Below are 13,028 nucleotides of genomic sequence, written 5' to 3'. Positions count from 1 at the left end.
GTTGTGCACGGCTAGACGCATTCTCATTTTACCTTCGACTATACTACAGGTGTCTTGACTTGGCTAAAGACCAATGAATCGACGGAACCGCCTGATGTCGACCCATAGTGCACCCGATTTAAAGCTCTAGTCAGCCTGTCACGAGTCTATGTCTCCAAGAACTGGCATTGGTGGGTCAAGTGGCGGGTTTCCTTCTACAAAACCCAAGCAACCCAACCCAACTACAGGACATTTGGCCAGATCTGGCAAGATCAAGATCCGATCTAGTGAGATCCAGCTAGAAATGATGAGATTTCGACCAAATTGGTGAGATCTTGACCAAATCCAGCCAATTTCAGTGACTTTTTGCCCAAATCAGTGAGTTTAGAATCTGACGACCACTACCATTGATTGACATTCACCCGAGCCTTAAACTGACTCAACCCATTGATGTTGGCAATCGGTTGCAGGTCTCTCTACCTACCACCCGGTGTGAGTTGGTCAAGTCTGGGTTGAGTCCAAAACCGATGATGATTGATTTAGAATATAATATTTTTCCTTATATTTAGTTACTTTGACAACAATTAACACAAAAGTTAAAAGACACAAAAATAAATAAATATTTGTGAATTCATAGAAATTAGTTTTTACCATTTAGATTTCTTAACTTCTTTTAGTGACACGTTAACACTCAATCAAGAATGTAAAAATAATGGTGTGATATTGAGAAGGAGTTTATTATTTGCTCCGCGACACTAACTGCCGCATGCAGTTTTGGTGTTGGCATGTGAGTGTATTCCTTTATCTCATATCTTTTCCCCTATATGTATGTGTGTGTGTGTGTGTGTATGTGTTTATCAAATAAAAAAGATACTCAGTGTCGAGTCATCCCACATCGGTAAGATGTAATATTGAGAAGGAGTTTATCACTTGCTCCGCGATACTAACTACTGCATGCAGTTTTGGTGTTAGCGTGTAAGTGTATTCCCTTATCTCATCCCCCTTTCCCCTATATGTGTGTGTGTGTGTGTGTGTGTGTGTGTGTGTGTTTATCAAATAAAAAAAAAGAATGCAAAAAATAATAATTGAAGGATGCTTGCATTTATTTTATTAAAACGATATTTGCATTCTTAGATAAGCATGTATACCTATCTATAATAGTTACAACTTCATGCAATTTTTGAATTTGTAAACACATATTGTTTGATCAAATCTTTACACCATTCTTATTTTCTTTCTATTATATCTATAAAACAAAACACTAAAGATTATAAATTTTTACCGGAAAAATTATTAAAATATTGGAGGGAACTAAAAACAAAATGCATCACACATTGTGTAGGATCTCTACTAGTATTTTTGAAATATTAAAGGGTAAACTACATATTTGATATCTAACCTTTAAATTATATGTTAATTTGGTCACTAACATTTCAAATGTGTTAATTTAGTCTCTACCTTTTGGTGTTGTGTCAAAATGGCATCGACTTAAGTATGAATAAAAAATAATGACATGGCTAATGGTAATTTTAAAATATTACATTTTATTCCATATAAATAAAATATTGGGTTTAGCTTATATTGATCTTCATTAGGAATTTAGGAGAAACTAAAATTAAAAAAAAAAATTCTTTACTTTTCTTTTCCTTTGCTTTCTCAGGAACCAAAATGGGTTAAATATCCAAAACTCAACTCAACTCCCAAGAAACCATGTTTACATAGTTGGGAGCATGATAGCTGGGTCTCTTCTTCCTTGTGCCAAAAAGCATCTAGATCTAGATAGAAGAGGGAAAATCTTGAATTTCTAGATTTGCTGACAAAACGAGAGCTTGTATTGACTTTACATATAGGCTGATTTATTCATGTGAGGCCAACAAAATATTTTCATCCAAGATAGTGATTGATTCATGTGATTATTGACTAGGTCACTTAAAGATCCTAAAGAGCATAAGGCCTATATTTAGGGTAAGAGTTCAGCATTATAAAAAGAATGTAAGTTCTTATTAATTATACATTTATACCTATGTAACAGGAAATCAGATTGCAAACTATGTTGCTAAACACAGGTCAATTGTGGAAAGATATGAGAACACAAAAATCTACTTCTGACCTGGGATGTTGTCTTAGATCCCAACCGTGATTTAGCAAGAAATTTGAATTATTTGCTAAATATGGTTTATTGTGAGTTGAGTTGAGTTTTGAATTTTGGGTATTTAACCCATGTTTGGTTCCCGAGAAAGCAAATGAAAAGAAAATTAGAGAAAAATAAAACTTCTAATCTTTAATTTTTGGTAATGAAGATCAATATTGAAAGAGGAAAATTTGAAGTAAAAGAGGAGACCACTGTTCCAACGGCTAGTTGTGATTTAAAATGGTGACATTAGCCAAAACAGTGGCGTTTAGTTTAGTAACAAACGACATCATTTTGGTCTGTTTATGTTTCATGTAAATGAAGAAGATGACGCCGTTTTGGCATAGAGAGATTAAATCCCTCCTTAGAGAATGACTTCGTTTTTACTCTTCTTCATTGTGCTTCTCTTCCTGACTTGCTCTGTTCTTCCTCTACAGGAAGCTTAGTTTTAGGATGAACAAAGTTTCTCTCAAAACTTTTCATATATTTCTTTTTTGGGTGTGTATTTTGAAAATTTAACTGTTAAATTTCATATTTCTCATGTTCTTAATATGCATATCAAATTTCGTTCAAATTGGATATTATTTACTATTTGATTAATTAACTTATTTTTTATATACAACTTTAAATTACAAAAACTTGAAATTATAACATTTATTTGATGACATAGCAATTGATCTTTGATTTTCTTGAAATTTTGTAAGCATTAAGGATATAATAAGAACATGCAATCTAATGGTTAGATTTTCAAAATTCACACTCAATATAAATATTTATGATGAGTTTGTAGGGTTTCTGACTAGTTTGGAGAGAAACTTTGTTTTTTTAGTATATTTATTTATCATCAAACCAAGATACCAATCAGTTTTTGGTGTAGGCAGAAATTAAACCCTAAATCTTTAATTCAACCATAAAATTTTTTACCAATTGAGATAAATGAAACCCATAGAAAACTTCTAGAGTTAGTTACTAATCTATGTAAGCTCTATATATAAATGGAGCTCCTTTGTTGTATTCTTTAGTGTGCTTGAAATACAATTCTGGAGAATTATACAAAACTCTCTCTACTATTCTTCCGTCAATGTTGTTTTTCTTTCAAGCTCACATCAACAATTAATCAATCAATATATATATAAAAACAGAGACCTTATATGAGAGAGCATGAGATTCTGCCAAGTGGCTCATTCGTTGAGTTTCTCTCATTTAGGCTTCCACCTCATCAAAGTTTATATTTATGTAAAACTTTTAATTCATTGAATGTGTCAATAAAGTGAATACACATTACTTATCTATAAGTATGAACTAATTATATATATATATATATATAAGAATTTTATATGGTTTAAAAAAAAAATTCATTTAGCTTTACACCTCAACTTCTTTACATATTTAAATTATAATAAAATTCTATTAATAGGATATCACTATTTTCATGAGTGTTTAACTTACCACTATTGTGGGGGGTAAGATTTATAAAATAAACAAATGGGTCGTGGGCTTGATCAATTTGTACAAGTTTGTTTTTGTCATTGGGCCCCTAAGCCCACGGGTCAGCCTACACTACAGACATCCAAGGAACCGTCCAAGGATGACTGTCTCCTCGGATGGGCCCGACGAACACCCTGAGATTTGCCAAGAAGATTAAAGGCAGAGTTCTGGAAAAACTATTGGGTAAGAGGGGGATCCAAGTACCCTCTAGATGCAACGGTGTGATATAAATATCTGAGAAAAAGGCTGCTACCTCCACATTAAAGACCCTGTACCTACCTCCCTGGCCGCATCAATGGGGAAATGACTCCTGAACAGTAGAAATCAACTTTCCTGCTATTATTTAAAGACTTCAAGAAGGTGGTGGAAGGGGAGGTATCAAAAGGATCAGATTTGTGTGACACGTGGACGAATAGGGAAGAAGAAGGAGTATTTAAGAAGAGAAGAGAGGAAAGAAAAGGGGATCGGTCAGTTAGCTTAAAAAGAAGGAAGAACTGTAATTTTTGGTATAGAAAGAGAAGTAATATACAAATCGTCATCGACTTACGTCCGATGAGGTTTCCTTATCATATTTGTTTATCATTTGCAAAGATTGTGGCATTCTAACCTGCTTATCAAGTTTCCAATATCCCTAAACTAGATTTCAAACCCATACTCTACAAATCTTATTGTTTAAGGCTCATTGAGCCTGAGCTCACGTCTATCCTTGGGTTCAAGTGTTATTGTGCGCTTACAACTATCATATTTTAATAACATAAACGTGACATCATAAATTTTAGATGATATTTCCATAAGCCAATTAAACATTTACATTTTTCTCAAAAAAAAAAAAAAAAAAAAAAAACTTAACATTTACATGAAATTACAAATTTTTTATGCTAACTCCAAGCCAATGTAGAAACAAAAATTATGATTAAAAATTTCAGCAAAAAAATAAATGATTAAACAAACAATCAACTTATTACACCCCCTTTTTTTTTAGAAGATATTACACCACATAATAACTAATTTCTAATTTATGTAACTTTTTTCCTATAGTTTAAATGCTTCATCCCTTTAATTTTGTATTACATCATTAATTTAATAAAAATCTTTTCATGTTATTGCAACATTACTTTATGTTAATACTTTAAAGTATTCTATATAAGTTTTTCACATAGGGTCTGTTTGGATAAAACTTATTGCTGAAAATTGAAAATTGAAAACACTGTAGCAAAATAATTTTTAAATGTGTGAATAGTATTGTGAGACCCATTTTTAATAAAAAATAGCTGAAAATGAAATTTGTGGGTCCGTGAACAGTGCACGAATGCACTGTTTACGGCAGAAAATGGCTGAGAAGTCAAAAATATACGGCTACTGTTCATAAACAGTAGCCGTTGTCCCCTGAAAAGCGTGCTGCTGCAGGAAAAAAAAGAAAAGAAAGTGAAACGCAGGAAAGTCAACAAGTGCGGCTGGGGAAAGGAAAAAAAAAAAAAAAAAAAAGGCAAAACGCTGAAGGAGAAACGCAGACGCCAAAACACTGAATCCAAACGCATTCATAACAGTTTAAAGCATTATCCGCGCATCGCATGGGACCATGGCTAGTTCTTTCAAATATCAGCTAAATCCATTTTTTTTAAGTGAAGGACATGTGGCAGCTGACATAAAATATAATATTTTAATATGACCGTAAGTCACGTTAGCATTTTTCATCTACCGCTTAACGACATCATAGACTATTTTAACACAATAATAAAAGATATGGGGCACAAAAAGTATTGACAAGGAAGTTGACAAAAAAAAAAGACCTTTTTTTTTTTTTTCTTTTCAAATTTTTGATCAATTGGGTTGGTTTTTACGAGTCAAGAATAATGGAACTTTGAACTCAAACCAAAACCCAATTTTTTAACACTTACAAACCTACACTCGACCCGTCTGACCATTCAGATCCAACTGTGAGTCTTTAGGTTGGATCAGGTCAGACAGGTGGGTCAGGTCTAATGAGTTGTTGGACAACCATTTTTAATAAGCTAATGTATGTGTAACAAAATATTAATAAATGATGATATGTAGCCAGAAGGTTAGATAACCCAAAAAAAAAACGTTTAGCAACAATTGATGGAACACTATGGGTCTGTTTGGATAGAACTTATTGCTGAAAACTGAAAACTGAAAACACTGTAGCAAAATAATTTTTAAATGTGTAAATAGTATTGTGAGACCCATTTTTAATAAAAAAAATAGCTGAAAATGAAATTTGTGGGTCCGTAAACAGTGCACGAATGCACGGTTCACGGCAGAAAATGGCTGAGAAGTCAAAAATATACGGCTACTGTTCATAAACAGTAGCCGTTGTCTCCTGAAAAGCGTGCTGCTGCAGGAAAAAAAAAAAGAAAAAAAAGAAAGTGAAACGCAGGAAAGTCAACAAGTGCGGCTGGGGAAAGAAAAAAAAAAAAAAAAAAAAAGGCAAAACGCTGAAGGAGAAACGCAGACGCCAAAACGCTGAATCCAAACGCATTCTATGGCTTTAATCATGAAAACATAGTCTATTTATAACCAATGGAGGCATGTTGTACTCATATGCATACCAGTTTAACAAGCTTGTGCCTGTTTTGTCACCCTTTTAATTAAGAGTACATAACAATTTACATATGTTGCTTGAACCATCTCATAATTTGTTTTACATCTTAGTCTAAGCTATATATTGGTTTTGTCTCGTTAAGATAGTCTAAGCCACTTAATATTCAGTAGCTGTATTGATATATTACTCTACATGGAATTCATTTGCATGATTGAGACAGTAAAATGCTTGCGCTTTCACGAATCTCTGCCCTCTTTCTCTTCATCTCCCTCTCTCCTGGAACTTCCAATCTCACTCCAAACAACTTTGGTCTCTCATCTTCCTCTTCCTTCTCTGAATGTGCATACTTGGCCACCAAATCGAGTAGCTCCTTACACTTCCTTTTCATGCTCAAAAGCTCAGAATTCAAGACCCCATTCTCTTTCTTGAGACGTTTGTTCTCATCAATGAGGGTAATATACCCTGAAGATGATGAAGTTGATGATGACCTTTGATCTTCATCCAACTCTTGAGGTGAAGTTTGGGTTGGTGCAACCGGTTGCTGCTTGTTGGACCATGCTTTTCTGCGACGAATTTCACATAGTAGCTCTTTTTCACCCTTTCGGAACATGTCATTGCAAAACTCCCATCGGTTTGTTGCAACCTTACGAAAACCCTATGCATGACAAAACATGTAGAGAGTTTACAATCTGTTTAGCAGTTTGAAAAGAGTACATAATAAGTAGTAAGTACTAGTATTGCTAGAATACTACAAATTTATATATCATCAATCGCCAAAAAGTAATATGTACATTTGTCATTTGTTTATTATACTGTTAAAGTTAAGTTAATCTCCATTACCATGTGTGTAAGTGTTTGTTTTTTTAATATAAATGAGGTGGTGATAGATTTGAAATTTTCCTTTGGGAGTGAGATAACATTGTGTTAGCACAAAATATAAGTAGGAGTAATAAATACGAAAAGAGTAATACTAAAATTATTATTTTTGGATAATACTAAAATTATTTAAATTAGTAGAAAAGTAGAACTTAAGCTGCCAAATATACTACAACGTTTTGAGTATTATTTAAAGAACTTAGAATATGCTGCTTAAACATTGGCCCAACCACCCTAAGGCTAATGAGTACAAGTAACTCAATTAGCTAGTCAAAGGTTTAGTGACCTTAAAAAAAGGTTATTCAAAGGTTTAAGCATTGACGTTCTCTATTTTAGCTTTGATCAATTAACTATTGCAAATTTTTTGACCCAGCTCTCACCGTGTCATACAATTTCAGGCGAGATGCCACCTTAACCCAAGTAGTAAAACCTTATCCCGTGTTATCAAAGGTCTGGGTTTGAAACGCTCTTTAAGCTATATTCAATTAAAATCTTAACCCCACCAGAAAAAGAAAAGGAAAAAAAAAAGAAAAAAGAAGAAGAAGAAAATGAAAAGTCAAGAATAAAAGAATAAAAGAATATTCATCAAATGAACAGGAGAATATAATATACTTTATCTTGGTCTTTGATATGTAAATATTCTGAAGACCATGATCTAATGTATTGTGTTGCTTTCAGCCCCAAAGCCCATGAATTTTCATATATATTTTCATTGGTTTGGACAACCCATGAAACGTCTTGCTCAAAACACATACATAAAGAAACAATATAATTTAATTCATAAGTAATCTAGCCCCAATAACTATGGCCTTAGTTAGGTAAAGACAGGAGCAGTTAACCTTTTATCATCATCAAGAAAGATGGACTCGAAATATTCTAAAGTCAACCAGCCAAAACGTAGAGATCATGTTTTAAAATCATTTTGGTTTGTATTCATACCAACCTTTATAGATCAAATGGTACACCTATAAAGACCTAAAAAAGATGGCATCAGCTTCTTCTTCTTTTTTTTTCTTTTTTTTTTTTTTGAGAATGATGATGGTATTAGCTAAAGTCTTAATTAGAACAGTGATTAATATCTATTAATTAATAATGTTACATACATAGGTATTGAGCTGCCGGACAAAGCTAGAGAAGTTGCTATGCTTGAAAAGTGTTGGGAGGAGATCACGGGCAAATTCCGCCGGCTGCCACACCACGAAGGCCGTCCCTTCGACGTTCCACGATATCACATCGTCAGTCACCGGATCCTCCACCAGCATGTAGGTCTTGAGCAAGAAAGGTGGTGGGCTTGACTTCCTCACATATTCTAACAAACCCTTTTCACACATACCCTCCATGTTGGAGTTATTGTATAACATTAAAGAAACAAAGAAACTAACAAAGCGTTTTGCTTGATTATTTACTTAGAAAAAAAAAAGAAACAAGTAGGAAGAAGAAAGATCAAGGATGGTAATGAGAGAATAGAAGAAGGGCAGTTAAGAACTCCCAACCCCAACAATAGAACCCCAGCACGACTCCACAGTTCATGAGAAACGCAAGGGCTTATCCCCTCTCTCTCTCTCTTCTCTCTAAAAGAAACTAATGGTTGAAACGTATATACTATGCCTACCACTTCTTATATAGTAGAGAGAAAATTCATGTCATGCACATTTTTATACTATAAATTGGTATGACTATACTGTGCATTTAACATGCGTGCATGTTAGACAAAGTGTTACTTAAAAGAATATACACTCTCCACCCTATGATCCCATAATCAAATCCGTCTCTAAGATTTCTAAGGCTAGGGTGATGAGTTTGACTGGTCAATTAACACCAATTTAGTCTGATAACAATGTGAACATTCCATATATTCTAGAATAAAGAAGAAAAAAGAAGAAGAAATAATACTAGAAACACAATTATTTTTAAAACATTTTTCACAATTTCTTAGAAAATAAGTTATGTTAAGAGTAATATTACTTTCAATCAAGTCTAGTCTATTGTATTGACATTACTTTTTTCATATACCAATTAGCATACATCGTATTGAAATAAATATACACAATTAGAGAGACATTACTAATCTTTTTCTTTTCCTGGTCAAAAGGCAAACAAAACTTATCAAGCGGTTCTGATTGTTGGGTCAATTGATTCATTTGAATGAAATTGTGATCTCTCTCTCTCAATCAAACCATATCTCTTGTTGAAAATGGCTTGATCTTGTCGCAAAATTGCATGAAAAGTCCATGAATCACACCTATCTTATGGGTCCAGCCGTTTGGATAAACGGTGAAGATCAGAAGACACGTGTGGGTGTTAGTGGCATTATGCCATTGTGCCACATATTTAGTCTACCAAAAATAATGTTTGGTTAAACACCTTTTGGTGTGCGAATACTTTCTACATTCTTTGTTCTCCTCTTCAATCAAACGTGCAAATTCCACTGTCCAGAAATTTTTTCCATTTGTTGGGTTTGATTCTTCCATCTATCATGACTAAAATACTCTAGAGTTTTCTACGAGAGAGAAGTGACTTTCTTGACTTTGTGTCCATTCCATGTTTACAATTTCTCTGATTGAAAACTGTAGCTCTTACTCAGTATAAGCGCGTGTGATATTTATATCGATACTCTCGAAAACAAACAAGAACATTTATGAAATTCTGGGCCCATTGAACTTACGTGGAGCTGATATATATATAAAAATTATTTTAAGTATAATTATACTCATACTTTTACCTAAATTATTTTTAAGCACAAAAAGTCTAAAGAAAACAAGATAACCTACACATTTTTTTAAATTAAATTAATTGAACTGTCCATTTTTTATTCAAAAACAAATGAAGAGTGGTATGCCCTTTTTATATGAGCACTTTAATAAGAAAAATTTTCTGTGTTATTATACTTTCCTTCCAATTTCATGTAATGTTTCTAAGGACACATGAGCTCTCTAATTAATGTTTATAAGTATCTAAATTATTCCACTTTAGAGGTTAAAAAGTTCATTTTGAGTAAATTCTTTTGAGGTTAATTAATAGTTATAAACTTCAACCAATTATTACTTTTGTTTACTTACTTGGTTAAAAAATAACTTTCTAATTTTTAGAATGTTGAGGTTCTAATTCAAACATAATCATGCATCCAAACAGTTATATAAATGTGTTTTTTATTTATAACAACATACTTGCAAAAAACCAAAAAGTCATGAAAGCTAATGGAAAGATGATATTATACTTTTTTTTTTTCTTCTTTTATCCATACGACAGGTTTGAAAAAAATTTATGAAAATTCAGCTTAATTAAGTGATTCAAAGTCTAACAGTACTTCAATGCAACGTGGAGTTCATGCCACCTATCATTGAAAATTTGGTTAGAAAAGATTGGGACTCATATATGGGTCCCTTGTGATGGGAGCGTGTATCACCCGCGCTATTATGAATGGATGGAAGGTAGAGTTTTGGGGTAGAAGAAAGAAGAAATTCAGGGCATTTAGACACATACGAAGCTTCTGATTTTGGTTGGGCAGCTGAGCTTTCTTGACTTAATTTTTATAAAACTACTATTTCTCTTGCCACACTTTTTTAAGTTTTGTCTAATGGTTTTTAATAGTTCTTGACCTCTCAGCATAGGCCTTCAATTTCACCAACCGTGGTTTTGTTTTCCCATTGGTTCATAGTTCATACTTCATACAGTGAATTGACGGTGGTGTGAAACGTGCCCTAACTTATTGCTGCACCCATTTGAAACGGATAACGACGACAACAACTATCAAGATCAAAGGTCAAGGAGAGCATTGCCCCATATCTCATCTGCATCAATTGGTTCTCCGTATACTTGTGTTTGTACTTAACTCAAAATTATGGTTGTTTTCAACGAGGTAGAAATAGAATTGCATTCCATCTAGTGCACGCAATTCAAGAATGTTAACGTCAGTTTTCTTGTGATTCATGGCCTTCTGTATTTTATCTTGAGCAATGCTAAAAATTTTATCATAGCTAAGTTGATAAGCTTATACTAGTTTTGTCTACTTACAATTAATATTATTTTTAATTTAAATGCAACTAATAATTTGTCGCATCCAACATTTGTCAATTTTTTTGTCTCTATAGACTTCCTTTTTTATCTTTCATATGGTAAGGAATTCCGTTTGATTAAATTCAAGATAGACTCATCTATATATGAGAAGAAGCGTCATTTTTTGTAGTCTCAAATAAATTAATATCTTATATACATAGGCTACTTCAAAATTTTAAAAGAAAAATCTTTTGGTGGTGTTCTTTAGGTGTTTTTTTTTTCATAAAGAAGTATTTACTTTTATTTATTTTGAGATTTAGTTTTCAATAAATTGGAATATTAGTTCAAATTGTGTAAACTGTAATCATTATTGAAAAATGAGCTTAAAATAGTTAAATAAAAATCTAGGTATTTTTTAATCAAGCCCAACAATATATATATATATATATATATATATATATATATATATATATATATATTAATATTACATGAGGGTGGAGGTAATTTTTAAAAAAGCCAAGGGTTCATGGCCACCTCTCCCTCCGCCAGTGGTCATTAGGTTGGGTTGGTTTTAATGGCTAAAGGATTGGGTAGGTTGAAGATTTTTCAAACCAATAAGGTTGGGTTGGGTTGGGTTAGATTATACCCCCAAAGGCAGCCAAACCCAACCCATGCACGTAATGGTGGAGCTAGAATTTTTGTTAACAAGGTCAGATGGGAAATCTTATATACTTTTTTGTAATGAAAATTACAAGAGGGAAGAGGGTGTTTTAAAAATTTTAGGGGTGGCCTTGGAATCCCCTGCCCCCTCCCTCTCTGTCAGTGCAAGCATACCTTGTACTTGACTAGACTTACCCTTTGGGGTTGACTTATCATGCTTCTTCATAAAATAAACCAAGATATATGATATATAAGCTTAACGTTTTTTCCTTTTATTTGTAATTTGATAGTTACAAGAGGTGGGATTTAAATCTTGGTTCCCCTTAGAAAGAAGAGCATATAAAGCCACTAAGATGCAAGATTCTTAGCATTGTTGTTGTTGTTATTATTATTATTATTATTAAATAAGAGCTCAATTGGTTTATTAACCTAATCTAGTTAAACAAAAGTTCAAATTAACTAATGGGACTAGTATGCAATTCTATTTGAACTTGAATATTTTCCTCCAAATTGGGTTGGAGAAATCTCCTTAAATCCATAATGTGGTAAATCATTAAATCATCAATGCATATTAAATCACACGATTCATTTAATTATGGAAAATTTTTAGTTACAAAATTGGTTGTAGCCTTAAGCTACAACTTTACCCAATATCTTTTTATTAGAGGTGAATTTTGACAAATTTACCATTAGATTATATCTTTTTCTTATATCCTCCATACTTGCAAAATTTCTATAAAATTAAAAATCAATAACTATGTCATCAATAGATTGTTTAAATTGCAAGTTTTTATAATTTAAAATTATACATAAAATATAAGTTTATAGATTATATAGTAAATAATATCCGATTGACACAAAATTTGACATATGTATTAAAAGCGTAAAGAACATGCAATTCAATGGCTAGATTTTCAAAATATGCAGTAATGTTTATTTTATTAAGTAAGGTTGTATCCAAAGGTTACAACCAATTTTGTAGCTAAATTTGTCATTTAATTATTTAATCAAGTTATATGACTTTTGATGATGCGAAGAAAATCAGTAAGTTAGATACTTCGGACTTGAACGGACTACTTGCACTCTTGATGGTCTGAAAAAGAAAGAAAATAAATCAAAGGTGGCTGGGGTTGCCAGCTAAGAACCCTCCGATAGCAAAGTTAATTTTCTCTCTATATTTTTCGAGTTCCAACTTTTTGGGAAAGTAAAAAAACGTACCTTTATTTTGTCTGGATGAATGTTTATATAGTGTACTAAGAACAGTTATCAACTTGTAACCTCCCCTGGATTTGGGGAGGTGTGAAGGTTCAGAGATAACTTCCACAACTGCTTGGG

General features: G+C 32.7%; 1 protein-coding gene across 1 annotated transcript; it reads right to left on the bottom strand.

Moving 5' to 3' along the window:
- Window positions 1-6,106: 6,106 nt before the first annotated feature.
- On the bottom strand, window positions 6,107-8,660 carry LOC142609435 (heat stress transcription factor B-3). Its single transcript, XM_075781018.1, has 2 exons — window positions 8,141-8,660; window positions 6,107-6,816 (listed from the first exon to the last, which is right to left on the bottom strand). The coding sequence occupies exons 1-2, from the start codon at window positions 8,396-8,398 to the stop codon at window positions 6,361-6,363; spliced, it is 714 nt and encodes a 237-aa protein (XP_075637133.1). The 5' UTR covers window positions 8,399-8,660; the 3' UTR covers window positions 6,107-6,360.
- Window positions 8,661-13,028: the final 4,368 nt, after the last annotated feature.

The sequence above is a fragment of the Castanea sativa genome, chromosome 9 (genome assembly GCF_040712315.1).
Source record: "Castanea sativa cultivar Marrone di Chiusa Pesio chromosome 9, ASM4071231v1".
In the NCBI taxonomy this organism is placed as follows: Eukaryota; Viridiplantae; Streptophyta; class Magnoliopsida; order Fagales; family Fagaceae; genus Castanea; species Castanea sativa.
This window is presented reverse-complemented; position numbering and strand designations above follow the sequence as displayed.

Excerpts from the sequence above, each read along its gene's own strand:
- LOC142609435 (XM_075781018.1), bottom strand. The coding sequence starts at position 8,398 with ATGTTATACAATAACTCCAACATGGAGGGTATGTGTGAAAAGGGTTTG. Across the intron at positions 6,817-8,140 it reads TCCGGCAGCTCAATACCTAT|GGTTTTCGTAAGGTTGCAAC; the intron begins GTATGTAACATT and ends TGTCATGCATAG.